This window comes from Salvelinus namaycush, chromosome 3 (genome assembly GCF_016432855.1).
Source record: "Salvelinus namaycush isolate Seneca chromosome 3, SaNama_1.0, whole genome shotgun sequence".
Classification (NCBI taxonomy): Eukaryota; Metazoa; Chordata; class Actinopteri; order Salmoniformes; family Salmonidae; genus Salvelinus; species Salvelinus namaycush.
In genome coordinates this window covers 46,919,484-46,942,219 of record NC_052309.1, presented here as the reverse complement: position 1 = coordinate 46,942,219, position 22,736 = coordinate 46,919,484, and the positions used below count along the sequence as shown (strand labels likewise).

Below are 22,736 nucleotides of genomic sequence, written 5' to 3'. Positions count from 1 at the left end.
AAATTGACGCATGTAGAGTATCTTTGAAATTTCCCATTTCACTGTAATGCTGTTTGTAAGAAAATGGCTCCTGGACATATTTTGGACACACGCACGCACACATTCCAACAAACATGCTTCAACTGCTGAGCAATGGCAGCATAGAGGGACAGGTTTTAGGCAAATTAATTGGTTGTCGCTTGGGAGATTAAATTGGGAGATTTATTGGCATGCAAGGGTCAAATATGAATAATTAAACAGTCAGTAGAAGGCTGTTATGTACAGGAAGAATTGGATTCAACATCTATTAAATGGAATGAAAGTAGAACTCTCAAAACGTATGGGGAAAGGGCAGGTGCTTCCCTTTTTTCCCTAACTCCGCTCTCCCTCCCGCCCTTCACTTCTTGGAGAACGGGAAATAGGGCTAGCGTAGTGATGAGTTGGTATATAAAGCCACGGAAAAGGGGTCAGTGCACACAACCGCGAGGAGATTCCAAACAATTCCGCACAGAGCTCAGAATCAGCCCTCGGCCATGCCACCTCACATTCTCGTCTCATCCCGTCTCCACGAGCTGAGCCTTTCTGAGTGCAGCAAACGCCGGGGAAGGACCCTCCGTGCACTGAGGGCAACACAGCGTTACCCTATACGTGAGCAGCACACAGCTCATCAGGCAACCCTACAGCCAGCCATAGAACATCCTTAAACCTCTGCATAATGTAGTACATTTGAGTGAAGAGCCCGAACACATCATACAGGACTGGCACATTTGTTTGCTTTGTTCAGAAATGTGTGAGCAGGACAAATCCCTTGAGATTAGGCATCTTTATAGATGTCTCCCGTGGCCACTTTCAGAGACAAAGAGGCTCTGGTCAAAAGTAGTTCACTATGTATAGTAATAGGATGCCGTTTGGGACGTAACCTACCTGGTCATGGGATTATGTGAGATCATGTTAGTAGGTTTAATACTTGTCAGTTCTCCTCAGTCTTTTAGTAACACAGGAGAGGCTGCAATGTCATCACTGGCCCCAGTAGTTGACACCATCCCTTCACGTTTTCTCAGAATATTATGTCTCGATATTCAAAAGACCTAACCACGCCACTGATAACATACAAAAAAGGCATAGGAAACCTTTTTGACCTTTCGTATGACGTCATCGAAGAGCAACAGCGTACAGTGTCACAAGCTGACCACACTCACAAGCTGGTATCACAGCAATGAAACCACTTCAAAAGCTCTGTAAACAAACTGAAAGTGTTGGACAAAAAAACAAACAACTATCAACACTGCAATATCATTAAGAAATACAATACTGAGCTCGGACAGCTTCGTATGCCTTGTTGACACCTCTGCTGTTTAAGATCACTCATGGCTTTGCCCCACCACCTCTGAAGCAGTTTCTTACATACTGCAAGGACAGTACCAAGGCGACAAGAGCTTCAACCAGAGGGGAATGCTCAACTCAGTTCAGGTCCACCAAATTTGTCCAGACTGCTTTTTGAATCAAAGGGTCTGGATTACAGAACACGCTGCCAACCAGTGTGAGACAGTGCAGTACCTTTTGTAAGCTTCAAGGCAAACCTGAAATAGTGGCCAAAAGCAAGCCAGTCATGTGACCATTAAGACATTCCAACTCTTAAGATGTCAGATACTGTAGGACCAAGGGACATTTAAACTCTGATGTAATATTATCATTAATTTGTCAACAGTATATTTTTGTTTATTGATTTCCCACATTGACGTGCTGTACACACATGTCCCACAACATCATCATCATTGTAAAGTACAATACCACTCTCTCTCTCACTCTCTCTCACAGATGATCTACCCATTAAAGCATGGTCAGATTAACTGATAGACTGGTTTAAAGAATCCCCTCAATCCATCCATTCTGCACTAACCTTCCCTGCCTTATGAAAATCTATACACCTCGTTCCATCCCTACCTGGACTGGGCTCCACGGCCATTCAATTTGAATTTCGGTAGTGATTGCCTTTTAATTAGCTGTATTGATCAAAGAGGAGCGCATATTTGTCTGCCTAGAGTAGGCTGTGCATGTGCTGGGTCTCTGTAATGAGTTACAGTTATAACATTGTGTGTAAAAATAGGCTCACATTTTCCCCGGAGGACCTCATTACGTATTCAGTCTTGCGTTCCTCTTTTTACGAAGCAAAAGGACATTTTCCTCAGTTTAACCAGCTGTCAGATGGGCCTCTCTCTCACCCCTCGAGCACTAGTCACTCAGGGTTATAGTAGTATATGTAGGGTTGCAAAGGGAGGGTATATGACTGGAAACTTTGTAAGTTTCCCAGAAAACTACCAGAATTTTGGTCATTTTAAAGTTCGATTTTTTTTTTTTTTTTATCAGGTGACATCAAGTGGCTGTATTGGCTACTTCAGATTATATATTTTTTTATTTAACTAGGCAAGTCAGTTAAGAACACATTCTTATTTACATTGACGGCCTACCAAAAGGTAAAAGGCCTCCTTCGGGGACGGGGGCTGGGATTAAAAATACAAATATAGGACAAAGCACACGTCGCAACAAGAGAGACACCACAACACTACATAAAGAGAGACCTAAGACAACAACATAGCATGGCAGCAACACATGACAACAAAGCATGGTAGCACCACAACATGACAACAACATAGTAGCAACACAACATGGCTGCAGCACAACATGGTACAAACATTATTGGGCACAGACAACAGCACAAAGGGCAAGAAGGTAGAGACAACAATACATTACGCGAAGCAGACACAATTGTCCATGATTGAGTCTTTGAATGAAAAGATTGAGATAAAACTGTCCAGTTTGAGTGTTTGTTGCAGCTCGTTCCAGTCCATAGCTGCACCGAACTGAAAAGAGGAGCGACCCAGGGATATGTGTGCTTTGGGGATCTTTAACAGAATGTGACTGGCAGAACGGTTGTTGTATGTGGAGGATGAGGGCTGCAGTAAGTATCTCAGATAGGGGGGAGTGAGGCCTAAAAGGTTTTTATAAATAAGAATCAACCAGTGGGTCTTGTGACGAGTATACAGAGATGTCCAGTTTACAGAGGAGTAAAGTGCAGTGATGTGTCCTATAAGTAGCATTGGTGGCAAATCTGATGGCCGACAGGTAAAGAACATGTAGCCGCTCGAGAGCACCTTTACCTGCCGATCTATAAATGATGTCTCCGTAATCTAGGATGGTCATCTGAATCAGGGTTAGTTTGGCAGCTGGGAGGAAAGTGGAGCGATTACGATAGAGAAAACCAAGTCTAGATTTAACTTTAGCCTGCAGCTTTGATATGTGCTGAGAGAAAGACAGTGTACCGTCTAGCCATACTGCCAAGTACTTATGAGGTGACTACCTCAAGCTTTAAACCCTCAGAGGTTGTAATCACAGCTGTGGGGAGAGGGGCATTCTTCTTACCAAACCACATGACCTTTGTTTTGGAGGTGTTTTTTTTATATAGTTTACTATGTCAGTATACTGTATCTTTATTGTAAATGTTTTGGTGCCAAACTGGTGGCAGTTTGGCAAGTCAATAGTTGGAAGAGTTGCAGAGTTAATAGAAAATAATGCCATTGTTGATTAGAATTTTTCTTTCATTAATTAGGCTATTTTCTCTTAAACTGTATGGTCTATCCACTAGAAACTCAGGGACAATATGGACACATATAAGAAATGAATACTATATATTAATACAGTTTTTAAAAGTTATTTAAGTATACATTGCCAAAATTACCATAGATTGACATAGATTACCTATTTACTTTGGTAAATTACCGGTAGCTTTGCAACGCTAAGTATACTTCAGTGGGCTGAACCGAGTAGGGTGAAGTTGCCCCTAGACGCTGCAACCCACCCCACTAATGGTTAAGGTTAGGATTGGGGGAGGGGAAGCTGATCCTAAATCTGTACCTAGGGGAAACGTCACCCCAGAGCTAACCGTGCTACGGTGCTAAACCATGCTACGTGGGCTGTGTCTCAGTGCTATGAGTGTGGTAACAATATGGAACGAGTACAAACATGCCCTGTGGTCAAAGTTTCAGATCTGATGGTTATCAACCGTTGTTGTTGTTTTTGTGGGTTGGTTGTCTGTTGGCAGTAACCAATATGCGAAGATACAGTGCCATAATGTTAGATTGTTCTCTGTAAATTAAAAGCCGTCATAAAGTGTCATTTTACTTAATAATTTTTTCAATTATTCTTCAATTTTGATAGCCTACAGTCCCACAAAATTGAGCATGTACATTTTCAAGTTAAAGATATATTGCTTTTAGTCTCCTGATGTCCAAAATTAAGCAAGAGAATTAATAAGCCTCACGATGATGTGTTTTGCGCATCAATCTGGTTTTGCAACATCACAAGACTTTCCAGGAGGTAAACATAGACCTGCTATTAGGATAACTATGAGGAAAATATGTGGAAAATAATGATATTTTGAGACCAAATGGACTGATGAGAAATATACGCTAACAAACTGCTGTATTTTTAATTGTATAAACTTCGTATATCTGTGTGTAATTGGTGACAAAAATAATCATAAATACAACTGTACAGTTGGGTATTGACAGTGTATAATCTGTACATTCAATAAGAATCCCAATAAAATGTTTTTTTTTTTTACAAACACCTAATCCCTTCCACACCTCATCCCAATGTATTTTTCATTTTCAAACCTCCTTAACCAAAGGTTAATAATTTCAGACCAAACGGTTAACCATTGCATGAGTTTTTAAAATGACAAATATAATTTTGCAATCTTTCTGCAACCATATTATAACTGAAAATGCCTAGCCTTCTAGTCATTTTTAAAAGCTTTCGTCAGCTGGGTCTTTGTTGGCCCCTTGTAGATATGGCACCTAACCTTCTGCACTACGACCTCTTAATACTGATCTTGCCATACACTATAGATAGTGCCATATGGCGTATTGCTAAACTCAGCAAAAAAAGAAACATCCTCTCACTGTCAACTGCGTTTATTTTCAGCAAACTTAACGTGTAAATATTTGTATGAACATAATAAGATTCAACAACTGAGAAATAAACTGAACAAGTTCTACAGACATGTGACTAACAGAAATGGAATAATGTGTCCCTGAACAAAGGGGGGGTCAAAATCAAAAGTAACAGTCAGTATCTGGTGTGGCCACCAGCTGTGTTAAGTACTGCAGTGCATCTCCTCCTCATGGACTGCACCAGATTTGCCAGTTCATGTTGTGAGATGTTACCCCACTCTTCCACCAAGGCACCAGCAAGTTCCCGGACATTTCTGGGGGGAATGGCACTAGCCCTCACCACATGAGGGAGGAGGATGTCTTCCCTGTAACGCACAGCGTTGAGATTGCATGCAATGACAACAAGCTCAGTCCGATGATGCTGTGACACACCGCCCCAGACCATGACGGACCCTCCACCTCCAAATCGATCCCGCTCCAGAGTACAGATCTCGATGTAACGCTCATTCCTTCAACAATAAATGTGAATCCGATCATCACCCCTGGTGAGACAAAACTGCGACTCGTCAGTGAAGAGCACTTTTTGCCAGTCCTGTCTGGTCCAGCGACGGTGGGTTTGTGCCCATAGGCGACGTTGTTGCCGGTGATGTCTGGTGAGGACCTGCCTTACAACAGGCCTACAAGCCCTCAGTCCAGCCTCTCTCAGCCTATTGCAGACACTCTGAGCACTGTAGCGCTGTCTTAGTCTCACAGTACGGACATTGCAATTTATTGCCCTGGCCACATCTGCAGTCCTCATGCATCCCTGCAGCATGCCTAAGGCACGTTCACACAGATAAGCAGCAACCCTGGGCATCTTTCTTTTGGTGTTTTTTCAGAGTCAGTAGATAGGCCTCTTTGGTGTCCTAAGTTTTCATAACTGTGACCTTAATTGCCTACCGTCTGTAAGCTATTAGTGTCTTAAAAACTTCTTATGGCTGCAATCCCGTTAACGGGATGATATGACAACAGCCAGTGAAAGTGCAGGGCGCCAAATTCAAACAACAGATATCTCATAATTAAAATTCCTCAAACATACATGTATCTTATACAATTTTAAAGGTAATCTTGTTGTTAATCCCACCAAAGTGTCCGATTTCAAATAGGCTTTACAGCGAAAGCGCCACAAACAATTATGTTAGGTCACCACAAAATCACAGAAAAACACAGCAATTTTTTAGCCAAAGACAGGAGTCACAAAAAGCAGAAATGGAAATAAAATTAATCACTAACCTTTGATGATCTTCATCAGATGACACTCATAGGACTTCATGTTACACAATACATATATGTTTTGTTTGATAAAGTTAATATTTATATCCAAAAACCTCAGTTTACATTGGCGCCATGTTCAGAAATGCCTCCAAAATATCCGGAGAAATTGCAGAGTCACGTCAAATAACATAAATACTCATCATAAACTTTGATGAAAGATACATGTTTTACATAGAATTAAAGATACACTTGTTCTTAATGCAACCGCTGTGTCAGATTTCAAAAAAACTTTACGGAAAAAGCAAACCATGCAATAATCTGAGATGGCGCTCAGAAAAAAAAAAAGAATATCCGCCATGTTGGAGTCAACATAAATCAGAAATAACATTATAAATATTCCCTTACCTTTGATGATCTTCATCAGAATGCACTCCCAGGAATCCTAGTTCCACAATAACTGTTTGTTTTGTTTGATAATGTCCATTATTTATGTCCAAGTAGCTACTTTTGTTAGCGCGGTTAGTACACAAATCCAAACGCTCGTGCAGGTCCAGCCGAATGTCGGACGAAAACTTCAAAGAGTTATATTACAGGTCGAGGAAACTTGTCAAACTAAGTATAGAATCAATCTTTAGGATGTTATCATAAATATTCAATAACGTTCCAACCGGAGAATTCCTTTTTCTGTAGAGAAGCAATGGAACGCAGGTCGCTATCATGTGAAATGCGAGTGACCAGGACCTGGCTCTCTGCCAGACCACTGACTCAAACAGCTCCCATCCGGCTCCACATCACAGTAGAAGCCTCATTCAAGGTTCTACAGACTGTTGACATCTAGTGGAAGCCGTAGGAAGTGCAAACAGATCCATATCCCACTGTGTATTCAATAGGGGCTGGGTTGAAAATCGACCAACCTCAGATTTCCCACTTCCTGTTTGGATTTCTTCTCAGGTTTTTGCCTGCCATATGAGTTCTGTTATACTCACAGACATCATTCAAACAGTTTTAGAAAATTCAGAGTGTTTTCTATCCAATACTATAATATGCATATATTAGCAACTGGAACTGAGGAGCAGGCCGTTTACTCTGGGCACCTTTCATCCAAGCTACTCAATACTGCCCCTGCAGCCATAAGAAGTTAACGACCGTTCCACAGGTTCATGTTCATTAATTGTTTATGGTTCATTGAACAAGCATGGGAAACATTGTTTAAACCCTTTACAATGAAGATCTGTGAAGTTATTTGGATTTTTACGAATTATCTTTGAAAGACAGGGTCCTGAAAAAGGGACGTTTCTTTTTTTGCTGAGTTTATTAATGTAGCTATAGTTATTAACACATATGATGTAAAAGACATTACAGTTTTTGCTCTGTACTGAAAGTGATCCATCTTGGGAACGTGACGGTTGACATGCACAATTGTTTGGGATTGCATTAACAGTGGACTGATGAACAACATACTCAAGTATTGTTTTTGAGTGAACTATCCCTTTAACTACGTGTCAGTTTCAATGTTTTGAAGAACTATGGCAAGCATATTTTTGAATGCACACTCACTGCTGTCAATGGTAGCTCAGGATGACTCATGTTGAAAGGGAGGAAAAGCTTAGCTCAGCTCTGCTCTTTCTGGATAATGTCTCAATGATTTTGAGAGATTCTGGCAGCTTGGACATGTAGGCCTACACACTATAAAAAGTCAAGTTAAATGGGTAACGCTTCACATTACTTCTTCCTAATGCCAATATAGTTATTCCATAACTACTTTGGTAACCAAAATGTTGTTGGCACTTGCAGTGTTTCTTAGTCCTGGTCCTAGGGACCCAAAGCGGTGCACATTTTTATTTTTGCCCTATAGCACTAACACACCTGATTCAAATCAAAACCTTGATGATGAGTTGATTAGTGGAATGACGTGTGTGAATGCTAGGGCAAAAACAACAATTTGCGACCCTTTGGGTCCCAAGGACCAGGATTGAGAAACACTGAGTTAGACGGTAGCTTCACAACTCACCAAATTCTCATTCAAAGTAGTTGTGGTGCAATGGTGTAGTGGTTACATGTACTACCAATACATTGCAATCTTGTGTAACTGCATGGTAGTATATGTGTTATATACGTCATATGGTGTCTTCACAACTTCAAGTAAAGTATGCCCGCTTATGGGCCAACCCCACATTTTCATATCACTGCATCTGTATAGGTCTACAGGGGATTGAATGAAATGCCATTCTACCCTAAATATGAATAAAATGGCACACAGAACCACAGAATACATTGAGAGCTAATGAGATTTCTGGGTAACACTTTACATTACAGTGCCGTTATTACTGTGTAACTACTCGTGTAATAAGTATTGTAATTACTCATTAATCCCTAACCCTTACTTAGGCACTAACTCTAACCCTAAGTAACTCTTATTAAGTACAGTTAAGTTCAGTGTAATAGTGCGTAATTACAATTACAGGAAATTACACAGTAATTAGGCCACTATAATGGAACGTGTAACCAATTTGTGTTACAAATGGTCATGGAAATGCAACAGAGTGGTATTAGGCCTAGTTTTTTCCCCATGACCATCTATCCAGTACTCCTCTACATCCCATTTTGGGCGACAGACAGGAGCGATAGTGACACACACCTGCCCCTGTGTTTCCAGCCAAGTTCATCAGCTCTCTATGTTCATCTGAAGTGGCCATGTTGGCACAGAGTAACCGGGCACTGCCCTTGGCTTCCCACATGTGCCCCTCTCCTGTGTTTGGGTGTTTGTGTGTGTGAGAGGGGGCATCCCAGTTCTTTTACGTTCACTGTTTCCTTTCTACTCCGTATAAAGTTTTTAACTGAAGTGCGTTTTTTTTTTAAACTTGAGACACCGTACAATTTCAAGTCCTCTCAGTTTACAGATTGAAAGATATCATCAGCTCAAGAAAAACACAACTATAAAAAACACATACATTCCTTTGAGAAGAGGTCATTTCTGATGTTATGATAATGTTGCCCTAATATAATCGTTTGCAGTTTATGCCACTTGGCAGAAGCTTTTATCAAAGCAATAGTCGTGTATGTGATCCCCCTCCGAAATTGAACCCAGGACGCTTGGAATTGCCGGCGCCGCGAGCTTACCAACTGAGCCGCTTCTTAATAACGTATAGAATGAAGATGCATAGAGGACATTTTATGTTACTGTGCCAATATTAAGGAATGGCACTGCCAGTTTCCACTTTTCAGTGGGCACTGCTATGGTACGTTAGGCACAGACACTAAGTGCCAGTGTGGGATGACGTCTGCTGATTGCCCTGTCTGAATAGTTATATTCAATTACAGGGTGCAGTGAGAAAAAGTGTGCCGGTTCAATGAAACTGTGCCAACGCAAGGTATAATGGCATCTTAAAATAGAATGTAATACATTCACACACAATGTCTCTCTTGCACACACATTTATCTCCGGATACAGATACATACATTGCAGTATGGATACATATAAATGATATAGGGAAAATAAAGGCTACACAGTCACATTAAGAGAAATCCTATGCAGCCTTGTTTACAAGTTGGAACACTGGAATGTGAGATGTAATCTACACCTCCATTAGGCTGATACAAATCCTCATTATTTAGTTAAATTATTTTCAATTTGAGTGTCATTAAATCTACTGAATATAGCCTACACTTTTTCATTCTGAACTTCTAACATGAGTGGGACGGGTGTGGCTTTATGACAATGACCACGCCAGAAACTTCCCACCGATTTGACAGTTCTAACGCAGTTACACCTCCGACGCACCAAAACACAAACTATGCGGGTGTCGGCTATCGCTGGTGACCTCTTGATTTGATTGAATCTATGCCTAAATCACTCTACATCTCTACATTTCTTATATATACACTGCTCAAAAAAATAAAGGGAACACTTAAACAACACAATGTAACTCCAAGTCAATCACACTTCTGTGAAATCAAACTGTCCACTTAGGAAGCAACACTGATTGACAATAAATTCCACATGCTGTTGTGCAAATGGAATAGACAAAAGGTGGAAATTATAGGCAATTAGTAAGACACCCCCAAAAAAGGAATGGTTCTGCAGGTGGTGACCACACACCACTTCTCAGTTCCTATGCTTCCTGGCTGATGTTTTGGTCACTTTTGAATGCTGGGGGTGCTTTCACTCTAGTGGTAGCATGAGACGGAGTCTACAACCCACACAAGTGGCTCAGGTAGTGCAGTTCATCCAGGATGGCACATCAGTGCGAGCTGTGGCAAAAAGGTTTGTTGTGTCTGTCAGCGTAGTGTCCAGAGCATGGAGGCGCTACCAGGAGACAGGCCAGTACATCAGGAGACGTGGAGGAGGCCGTAGGAGGGCAACAACCCAGCAGCAGGAGCGCTACCTCCGCCTTTGTGCAAGGAGGTGCACTGCCAGAGCCCTGCAAAATGACCTCCAGCAGGCCACAAATGTGCATGTGTCTGCTCAAACGGTCAGAAACAGACTCCATGAGGGTGGTATGAGGGCCCGACGTCCACAGGTGGGGGTTGTGCTTACAGCCCAACACCGTGCAGGACGTTTGGCATTTGCCAGAGAACACCAAGATTGGCAAATTCGCCACTGGCGCCCTGTGCTCTTCACAGATGAAAGCAGGTTCACACTGAGCACATGTGACAGACGTGACAGAGTCTGGAGACGCCGTGGAGAACTTTCTGCTGCCTGAAACATCCTCCAGCATGACCGGTTTGGCGGTCGGTCAGTCATGGTGTGGGGTGGCATTTCTTTGTGGGGCCGCACAGCCCTCCATGTGCTCGCCAGAGGTAGCCTGACTGCCATTAGGTACCGAGATGAGATCCTCAGACCGCTTGTGAGACCATATGCTGACACATGCACATTTGTGGCCTGCTGGAGGTCATTTTGCAGGGCTCTGGCAGTGCACCTCCTTGCACAAAGGCGGAGGTAGCGCTCCTGCTGCTGGGTTGTTGCCCTCCTACGGCCTCCTCCACGTCTCCTGATGTACTGGCCTGTCTCCTGGTAGCGCCTCCATGCTCTGGACACTACGCTGACAGACACAACAAACCTTTTTGCCACAGCTCGCACTGATGTGCCATCCTGGATGAACTGCACTACCTGAGCCACTTGTGTGGGTTGTAGACTCCGTCTCATGCTACCACTAGAGTGAAAGCACCCCCAGCATTCAAAAGTGACCAAAACATCAGCCAGGAAGCATAGGAACTGAGAAGTGGTGTGTGGTCACCACCTGCAGAACCATTCCTTTTTTGGGGGTGTCTTACTAATTGCCTATAATTTCCACCTTTTGTCTATTCCATTTGCACAACAGCATGTGAAATTTATTGTCAATCAGTGTTGCTTCCTAAGTGGACAGTTTGATTTCACAGAAGTGTGATTGACTTGGAGTTACATTGTGTTGTTTAAGTGTTCCCTTTATTTTTTTGAGCAGTGTATATAAATATATTTATATTTTTGGTGCTTTTACGCCTTATTCTCCCCAATTGTTATCCAATTGTTAGCTCCAGTCTTGTACCATCGCTGCAACTCCCGTACTGACTCGGGAGTGGCGAAGGTTCTCCCCGAAACACGACTCTGCCAAGCAGCACTGCTCGCTTATCCCGCATCAATGTGTCGGAGGAAACACCGTACAGCTGGTGACTGAAGTCAGCTTGCAGGCGCCCGTCCCGTCACAAGGGGTTGCTAGAGCGCGATGGGACAAAGACATCCCGTCCGGCCAAACCCTACCCTAACCCGGAAGACGCTGGGCCAATTGTGCGCCGCCTTATGGGTCTCCCGGTCACTGCCGGCTGTGTAACAGCCTGGGATCGAACCCGGGTCTGTAGTGATGCATCAAGTATTGCTATGCAGTGCTTTATACCGCTGCGCCACTCGAGAGGCCAAGCACCATTATTTATACCTTAAGCCTGTGACATCCCACTCCCTAAGTGACCAACGTTAGTACTTACAGTATGTCCCTCAACAACCAATCATAATAGACAGTAAGCATATTGTAGCAACCCTAACCCAAAACCTGGCGACCTTGTCAAGGGGATCGGATCTCTTGGCATAACGACTAAGGTGTTGTGTTGATATTCAGTGTGTGGCAGACGTGGGAATCAAACCCATGTACTGTATTTGGTGTAGTACAGGGGTTAGAACTCTGTGGTAGTCTGATAGGGGTCAGATGGTTGAGGTACACTTAGTTTGGGAAGGGAATTGTGGGTTAGAGAGGAAGAGTGCATGACCTTTGCCCTGTGGGCACCAGCTGGAGTGTTCACTGTCTGTCTGTTCTTACTCAGACTACTAGAGGAGAGCGAAAGAGAGAGAGAGGGTTAGAATGCATTAGTTTGAGAATGTAATGACCTTTTCAGATTAGCGTGTCAACCCGAACTGTACTGGGTCTGATATTTCCTTTTAATTGGCCTTTCCAGTACGGGTCCATCAACTATGGTGGATGTATAACTTAGCTTGACTTAGTAGTGTGAAAAGGGAAAAAGAGAAACTGAGGAAAGATCGAGGGAGTGATAAAAGAGGAAATAGGACAGCGGATTAGACAGTCGGCCACAGTGCTTAGTGTCTAATCATAAAGGGAGATTATTAGCACAGGATGTGGGGTAATTGGAGAGTTTGAGGCATCAGATTGTTCCTCTGCATAGGAACGTGTGGAAAGATGCTTTAAAATATGACTGCAGCTTAAATCAGGGAAATCTGATATGTGTAACTAGCTTATTGCAGATGAATATATATTGGGATAGTTCTCTCTGGCCTATTGCTTTTGATGTTATTTGCAAAGGGTGAGGGGCTGGGCGGTATACCATTAGGTTTATAGCATACATTTGACATTATATCCAGAGAAACTTACAGGAACAATTAAGGTTAAGGGCTTTGCTCAAGGGCACAACGACAGCTTTTTCACCTAGTCGGCTCTGGGATTCAAACCAGCAACCTTTTTGCTTATTGGCCTAACGCTCTTAACCGCTAGGCTACCTGCCGCCCTATACATAGGCTTCTCCCTCAACTCTTAAAAATGTTGCCTTCAGTTTCCATTTTCCTGCCTTGAGGCCCTTATCAAAGATTGCTGGTGCATTGCAGCTGACATGATCCACCTATAATGCTGTTCCCTCAGTCGTAGATATCTCATCTATTGTTTTGGTTCATCACCTACTGGGATTTTTGTATTCCGAGCCTGCTGAATGTTGTGAATCGCTTATTTAGGATGGATCCCAAATGGCACCATATTCCCTACATAGAGCACTGCTTTTGACCGGAGCATTATGGGCACTGGTTAATAGTAGTGCACTAAGGAATAGAATGTCATTTGGGATGGAATCTGAGTGTGTCCATTCAATGTTGCTGCGGTACATGGGAACTTGATTATCATGTTTGTCCTTTTGACCCATTTTCCAGCCATTACCGTCTGCCCAAACTGTGTGTGTGTGTGGTGGGTCTAATTGTTGGAGAGCATGGTGGCATTCGTCACCCTGTCTATTTGTTTCTATCACAGCTACACTGGCTGGTGTGTTTGTCTTGAGTTTCACACACGTGTTTGCGTGTGGCGAGCTTCTTCCCGGGCGACTGGAGCTTTTGGATGAGTGTTTACTTTTGAGCAGGATGAAGTTACCCAGAGTCTGATCTAAGGCCTTTTTTGCATCCCTCCCCGGTTAGGATTTAGGGAGGGTAAACTGATCCTAGATATGTACCCATATGAGAAACTTTACGCTGAACATTTTGACTTTTGCTCTTCTCTTGGTTTCCCCCTTGTGGTCAAAGCTGGATTGCTCTCTCTTGTCCACAGAACAGGCCGGCTGCGGTGCAGGTGTCCCCACACACTGGCCAGCCCCCGGCATGCATGAACCCCGACTTGATGAACGCTCCCTGGGTGAGAGAGGGGACTTTACACTGTCCCTCGGGCCCCATCTTCATGCCATCCTTCTCCTCATGCTTCGGGCAGGGCACTGCCCATCCATGCCACTCTCATGCCGCTTTCCACTCTTGTGCTGTACACAGAGAGGACTTCACTGCTTTCATATCATAAGGCACTCAGGCCTATTGCCCCTTTTCACTCTATCATGGATAAAATAGGTTAAGGGACATACAGTATTAGCTTGATGGAAATATAGGTATTTATTTGATATTGTTTTGAGTTGGTTTTAACATTTTAGGGTTATGTGGGCATATAGCGATGAGTTATCTTAGCAGGCTTATAATAGACAGCTTTGCCTTGTCTTTCTCTAGGTATTAATATAGAAAATGTTACATCCAGAAAGCTAATTTGTCAAACACCTCATGCGAGAAATCAAGCAAAATTTGTTTGCCATGATATGACTTCAGTGAAGGCAGGAAGAAAGACGTTCAGAAAGGTCATCTGAAGCATTGTCTACTTCTGCGACAAGAAAGATATGGCAGTCCACTGTATCCCAAGGCAAGTTCAAAGGATCAGTTAAACAAGGCACTCCTTCAGTAATTTCATTTTAGTGTATTTTCAAATAAAAAAATCATGCCTCGTAAACAACAGGTGTAGATAACATTAATATGCTTACGGGCCCTTCCCAACAATGCAGAGAGAATGAAAATAGAGAAATTGTAGAAAATAAAGCACGTAATAATAAATACACAATGAGTAACGATAACTTGGCTATATACACAGGGTACGAGTACCTAGTCGATGTGCAGGGGTACGGGGTAATTGAGGTAGATATGTACATATAACTAGGAATAAAGTGACAGATAATAAAGAATAGCAGCAGGGTATGTGATGAGTCAAAAAAGTTCCTCCAAAAAGGGTCAATGTAGATAGTTTGGGTAGCTATTTGGTTAACTATTTAGCAGTTTTATGGCTTGGCGGTAGAAGCGGTTCAGGGTCTTGTTGTTTCCAGACCATCAGTACATCTTGCCGTGTGGTAGCAGAGAGAACAGTCTTTGACTTGGGCCTTCTTCTGAAACTGCCTGGTATAGAGGTTCTGGATGGCAGGGAGTTCAGCCCCAGTGATGTACTGGGCCGTACTCACTACCCTCTGTAGCGCCTTGCGGTCAGATGTAAAGCAGTTGCCTTACCAAGCGTTGATGCAGCCAGTCAAGATGCTGTTAGTGGTGCAGCTGTAGAAACTTTGAGGATCTGAGGGCCCATGCCAAATCTTTTCAGCCTCCTGAGAGTGAAGAGGCATTGGTGTGCCCTCTTCATAACTGTGTTGGTGTGTGTGGACCATGATAGATCCTTAGGGATATGGACACAGAGAAACTTGAAGCTAATGAACCGCTCAACTACAGCCTCGTTGATGTGAATGGGGGCGTGCTCGGCCCTCCGTTTCCTGTAGTCCACGATCAGCCTCTTTGTCTTGCTGACGTTGAGGGAGAGGTTGTTGTCTTGGCACAACACTGCCAGTTCTCTGACCTCTTTATAGGCTGTCTCATCGTCGTCTGTGATCAGGCCTACCACTGCCGTGTCGTCTGAAAATGTAATGATGTTGTTGGAGTCTTGCAGTCATGGGTGAACAGGGAGTACAAGAGGGGACTAGGCATGCACCCCTGAGGGGCCCCTGTGTTGAGGGTTAGCATAGCAGATGTGTTGTTGAATTCCCTCACCACCTGGGGGTGGCCCATCTGGAAGTCCAGGATCCAGCTGCAGAGAGAGGTGTTTAGTCCCAGGGTCCTTAGGTTTGTGATGAGCTTGGAGGCCACTATGGTGTTGAACGCTGAGTTGTAGTCAATGAACAGCATTCTCACATAGGTGTTCCTTTTGTCCAGGTGAGAAAGGGCGGTGTGGAGTGCGATTGAGATTGCGTCATCTGTGGATCTGTTGAGGCGGTATGCGAATTGGAGTGGGTCCAGGGTGTCTGCGATGATGGTGTTGATGTGAGCCATGACCAGCCTTTCAAAGCATTTCATGGCTACAGATGTGAGTGCTACAGGTCGATAGTCATTTAGACACATTACCTTCGTGTTCTTGGGCACAGGGCTATGGGGGTCTGATTGAAACATGTAGTTATTACAGACTGGGCCAAAGAGCGGTTGAAAATGTCAGTGAAGACACTCGTCAGCTGGTCAGCGCATGCTCTAATTACGCTTCCTGGTAATCCTTCTGGCCCTGCGGCCTTGTGAATGTTAACCTGTTTAAAGGTCTTACATCGGCTATGTAGAACATGATCATAGAGTCGTCTGGAACAGCTGGTGCTCTCATGCATGATTCAGTGTTGCTTGCCTCGAAGCGAACATCAAAGGTATTTAGCATGTCTGATAAACTTGCGTCACTGGGCAACAAGGCGTCTGGGTTTCCCTTTGTAATCCATGAAAGTTTTCAAACCCTGCCTCATCCGAGCTGGTGTAGTAGGATTCGATCTTGGCCCTGTATTGATGATTTGCCTGTTTGATGGTTCGTCAGAGGATGTAGCTGGATTTCTTATAAGCGTCTGGATTAGTGTCCCGCTCCTTGAAAGCAGCAGCTCTAGCCTTTAGCTCGGTGCAGATGTTGCCTGTAATCCATGGCTTCTAGTTGGGATATGTACGTAGGGTCACTGTGGAGACGACATTGTAGATGCACTTATTAATGAAGCAGGAGACTGATGTGGTAAACTCCTCAATGCCATCAGATGGATCCCGGAACCTATTCCAGTCTGTGTTAGCGAAACAGTCCTGTAGCTTAGCATCCACTTCATCTGACCACTTCCATATTGAGCTTGTCACTGGTACTTCCTTTTTGAGTTTTTGATTGTAAGCAGGAATCAGGATGATATAGTTCAGATTTGCCAAGGGAGAGATTTGTATGTGTTTTTCTGTGTGTGGAGTAAAGGTTGTCTAGAGTTTTTTCAAGTTCAAGTTGCACATGTTACATGCTGGTAGAAATGAGGTAAAATGGATTTCAGTTTCCCTGCTTTAAAATCACTGGCCACTAGGAGCGCTGCATCTGGATGAGCATTTTCTTGTTTGCTTATGGTGGTATACAGCTCGTTGAGTGCGGTCTTAGTGCCAGCATCGGTTTGTGGTGATAAATAGACAGCTACAAAAAATATAGATGAAATCTCTCTTGGTTAATAGTATGGTCTACAGCTTATCATGAGGTATTCTAACTCAGGCAAACCATGACACTTCCTTAATATTAGAGATTGCGCATCAGCTGTTGTTAACAAAGAGACACACACCTCCCCCTTTGAGCTTACCCGGCGCTACCATTCTGTCCTGCTAATGCATAGAAAAAACAACTAGATATACTGTGTCTTCAGAAAGTATTCAGACCCCTTGACTTTCTCCACATTTTGTTACTTTACAGCCTTATTCTAAAATTGATTAAATAAATAAAAACACAATACCCCATAATGACAAAGCAAAAAAACTGTTTTTTAGAAATGTTGGCAAATGTATATTAAAAAAAACTGACATACCTTATTTACATAAGTATTCAGACCCTTTGCTGTGAGACACGAAATTGAGCTCAGGTGCATCCTTTTTCTATTGATCATCCTTGATGTTTCTACAACTTGATTGGAGTCCACCTATGGTAAATGATTGGACATGATTTGGAAAGGCACACACCTGTCTATATAAGGTTCCACAGTTGACAGTGCATGTCAGAGAAAAAACCAAGCCATGAGGTCAAATGAATTGTCAATAGAGCTCCGAGACACAGATCTGGTGAAGGTTACCGAAACATTTCTGCAGCATTGAAGGTCCCCAAGAACACAGTGGCCTCCATCATTCTTAAATGGAAGAAGTTTAGAACTACAAAGACTCTCTGGACGCCTGGCCAAACTGAGAAATCGGGGGAGAAGGGCCTTGGTCAGGAAGGTGACCAAGAACCCGATGGTCACTCTGACAGAGCTCTAGAGTTCCTCTGTGGTGATGGGAGAACCTTCCAGAAGGACAACCATCACTGCAGCACTCCACCAATCAGGCCTTTACGGTAGATTGGCCAGACGGAAGCCACTCCTCAGTAAAGATTGAACCAAGATTGAACTCTTTGGCCTGAATGCCAAGTGTCAAGTCTGGAGGAAACCTGGCACCATCCCTACAGTGAAGCATGGTGGTGGCAGCATCACGCTATGGGGGATGTTTTTCAGAAGGCGGGGACTGGGAGACTAGTCAGGATCAAGGCAAAGATGAACAGAGCAAAGTACAAAGAGATCCTTGATGAAAACCTGCTCCAGAACACTCGGGACCTCAGACTGGGGGCGAAGGTTCACCTTCCAACAGGACAACGACCCTAAGCACACAGCCAAGACAACGCAGGAGTGGCTTCGGGACAAGTCTGTCAAAGTCCTTCAATGTCCCAGCCAGAGCCTGTACTTGAACCAGATTGAACATCTTTGGAGAGACCTGAAAATAGCTATGCAGCAACGCTCCCCATCCAACCTGACAGAGTTTGAGAGGATCTGCAGAGAAGAATGGGAGAAACTCCCCAAATACAGGTGTGCCAAGCTTGTAGCGTCATACCCAAGAAGACTCAAGGCTGTAATCGCTGCCAAAGGGGCTTCAACAAAGTACTGAGTAAAGGGTCTGAATATTTTTGTAATTGTGATATTTTCGGTTTTTGTTTGTAACAAATTAGCAAAAATGTTTTTGCTTTGTCGTCATGGGGTATTGTGTGTAGATTGATGAGGGAAAAAAACAATTTAATACATTTCATAATAAGTCTGTAAGCTAACAAAATGCGGAATAAGTCAAGGGGTCTGAATACTTTCCAAGGGCACTGTATATTATCCATGTCCTTCTTCAGCCATGACTTCGAGAAACATAGGATATCACATTTCTTCAGGTCCCGTTGATAGGACAGTCTTGAACGGAGCTTGTCCAGTTTGTTCTCCAGAGATTGTACGTTCACCAGTAGAACGGAGGGTAGAAACGGTTTATGTACTAGCCAACGTAATTTCGTCAGGGTGCCCACATGTTGGCCCCTCATATGCAGCCGTTTTCTTTTCCGAGTCTCGGGGATTAGGGCCTAGTCCAGAGTGAGAAGTATGTCCTCCGCTACTGACTTGTTGGTACAAAAGTAGAAATCTTCATCCAAATTGAGGTTACTGATCACTGTTCTGATGTTCAGAAGCTCTTTTCGGTCATAGGAAAAGATGGCGGAAACATTCCGTACAAAAAAAACACACAAAATCACAGTATTGGTCAGGAGCCAGAACAAAAGACTACATTTAGTCTTTTGTTATTGCGACTAAATGTAGCAATGTTCACCTAAGCCAGAATTGAATCCAAGGAGAGTTGTCGACAAGCGCACTGCACTTCACTTTTAAAGGGAATTATTGCTTGAGCCGTCATCTGCAGCTTTACTGTGAATGCCATATCCGCGAGGGTGAGGGAAATTGTATTTAAATGCATTTGTCCACAACACGGCTTTGATTGAATCCCGGCGCTAGTTATTTCACAAAAAGGACTTATGAAAAGAAGTGCAACTTTCTCACTTTACATTCCAATTTCAACAAGGCTACCATGTTTCAGTTCACCCATCATTTTGCATTCTGACATCATCTGGTAGGGCCCACATGTTCACACTTAAATACACTGTCATAGATTCACACCTGCTGGCAAAGACCTCCCTTCCCCTTCTATCCCTAGGCCCCCAATGGGACAAAGCTTTCACTGTCATTTCACAAGAGTTTAGTAGTGGTGAAGTACCATATAAATCATATGGGAACCATCACAGGATTCCTCATTCACTTCATTAGGCCACAGAATTGGGCTACACATGTAGCCTAGTCAATGTATTATGTTACTTTGTAACATTTATCTACAAACAGCATGGTTCACAAAGTGGAACTTAAATATATGTCTGTCTATTATTGTTGTCATTCTGATTGACTTTTTACTGTTTCTTTTCCCTTTTCCACTGTGCTCCTTTTCTCCTTCACTTCTTCCTCCGTTCTAAAGCAGTATCGCTATGAAGATGAGGACTCTCCGCCTGAGCACGGGTTCCCGCGGCTGACCAACGAGGTGCGCGCCCCTGAGTTGGTGCACGTGTCGGAGAAGAACCTCTCAGAGATTGAGAATGTGCATGGCTATGTGTCCCACTCCCATATCTCCCCGCTCAAGGTTAGCAAACGTCCTCTCCGGCACCCCTAATCCAGTGAGCAAAACTGTCTGAAAATACGTAATTTCAACTGCAAAAATTACATATTTTCAACCAGTGTTTTTCTCATTGGCGAGATCTCGCCAAACCACACCATGCATGACTGCCAACATGGTGGACTCCATGTTCCTCCCTATCTCTCTCTTTCTCTCTTTCTCTCTCTCTCTCTCGCTCTCTTGTTCTTTTTCTTTTGTCCCCTCAAGTTTCATTTCTTATCTCTCTCTTGTTCTTTGTTTCTTTCCGTTTATTTCTTACCATCTCTTTCTCTCATTCCTCTTAGCCATTCCTTCTATTAATCTCTTGAGTCATTCAAAAGCCATTGTGATTCCTACCCTGAGTCATCAGTAAGCCTCTCATAAGTGCAACTCAGTACCCTACTGCTAACACAAGAACATCGTCGTGGTCATTTTATTAGGCACCAAATGTAAGAAAATTGACAAACAGGGAGGGACTACCTGAACTTGTCCAGTAAGAAATCCTTTAAATAATTGTCCATTAGGGACAGATCGAAATGTACTGGGGAGGGGTGGTCCAAAATATGGGAGGGTAGTCAAACTTTTTTTTTTTTTTTTGGAGGGGCACAGGGGAGGGTAGTGCGTTTTTTCCCTGGTTTACATTTGCACTTCTGCTCGTATTTTCCCTATAAACAATGGCTCGACATACTTTTGATATTACCCTAATAGATTTTTGAAATGTTTGTGAAGGTTTTGTATGGTGTGGCTATTATTAAGCTTTAGCTACTACAGGCCTATGATATCAAGGCAGTGCGCCCCGGCGCTCCAACTGACTCCAACAGTTAAACTTGAGGTGACATTTTCAGGCCTACCAGAGTTACTCCTATAATCTAACAATGTAATGCTTATCTTTATACAAAATATTAGGTAAAATTTGTTACGAATTACACACCTTCTGTACGTCTATATCTGTATAGTAGATGCAGTAGTCATCTGACATAAAGAAATGCATGCCGGTGAATAGCATTCTCACATAGGTGTTCCTTTATGTCCAGGTATGAAAGGGCAGTGTGGAGTGCAATAGAGATTGCATCATCTGTTGATCTGTTGGTGAGGTATGCAAATTGGAGTGGGTCTAGGGTTTCTTGGATAATGGTGTTGATGTGAGCCATGACCAGCCTTTCAAAGCATTTCATGGCTACAGACGTGAGTGCTACGGGTCGGTAGTAATTTAGGCAGGTTACCTTAGTGTTCTTGAGCACAGGGTGGTCTGCTTGAAGCATGTTGTTATTACATACTCAGACAGGGAGAGGTTGAAAATGTCAGTGAAGACACTTGCCAGTTGGTCAGTGCATGCAAGCACACATTCTGGTAATCCTTCAGGCCCTGTGGCCTGTTTAAAGGTCTTACTCACATTGGCTGCGGAGAGCGAGATCACACAGTCGTCCGGAACAGCTGATGCTCTCATGCATGTTTCAGTGTTACTTGCCTTGAAGCGAGCATAGAAGTTATTTAGCTCATCTAGTAGGCTAGTGTCACTGGGTAGCTCTCGGCTGTGCTTCCCTTTGTAGTCTGTAATAGTTTGCAAGCCCTACCACTTTTGACGAGCGTCTGAGCCGGTGTAGTATGATTTGATCTTAGTCCTGTATTGACTCTTTGCCTGTTTGATGGTTCGTCCGAGGGCATTGTGGGATTTCTTATAAGCTTCCGGGTCAGAGTCCCGCTCCTTGAAAGTGGTAGCTCTACCCTTTAGCTCAGTGTGAATGTTGCCTGTAATCCATTGCTTCTGGTTGGGGTATGTACGTGCAGTCATTGTGGGGGCGACGTCCTCAATGCACTTATTGATAAAGCCAGCGACTGATGTAGTGTACTCCTCAATGCCATCAGAAGAATCCCAGAACATATTCCAGTCTGTACTCGCAAAACAGTCCTGTAGTTTATCATCTGCTTCATCTGACCACTTTTTTATACACCGAGTCACTGGATTTTCCTGCTTTAATTTTAGTTTGTAAGCAGGAATTAGGAGGATAGAATTATGGTCAGATTTGCCAAATGGAGGGTGAGGGAGAGCTTTGTACACGTCTCTGTGTGTGGAGTATAGGTGGTCTAGAATTTTTTTCCCCCTCTGGTTGCACATTTAACATGCTGATAGAAATGAGGTAAAACTGATTTTAGTTTCCTTGCATTAAAGTCCCCAGCCACAAGGACCGCCGCATCTGGATGAACGTTTTCCTGTTTGCTTATGGCGGTATACAGCTCATTGAGTGTGGTTTTACTGCCAGCATCGATCTGTGGTGGTATGTAGACAGCTCCGAAAAATACAGATGAAATCTCTCTTGGTAGATAGTGTGGTCTACAGTTTATCATGAGATACTCTACCTCAGGCGAGCAAAACCTAGAGACTTCCTTAGATATGGTGCACCAGCTGTTGTTTACATATATGCATAAGCCCCCACCTGTGTCTTACCAGAGGCTGCTGTTCTGTCCTGCCGATAGAGTGTATAACCCGCCAGCTGTATGTTCTTAATGTCGTCGTTCAGCCA

At 43.4% G+C, this 22,736-nt stretch overlaps 1 protein-coding gene across 1 annotated transcript in view; it reads left to right on the top strand.

Moving 5' to 3' along the window:
- The window catches only part of LOC120031851 (disks large homolog 2-like), a 198,358-nt gene that overhangs the window by 1,255 nt on the left and 174,367 nt on the right, over positions 1-22,736 (top strand). The window contains exon 2 of the mRNA XM_038977671.1: positions 20,041-20,202. Coding sequence (XP_038833599.1) covers positions 20,041-20,202 — 162 coding nt within the window. The remainder of the gene's footprint in view (positions 1-20,040; positions 20,203-22,736) is intronic.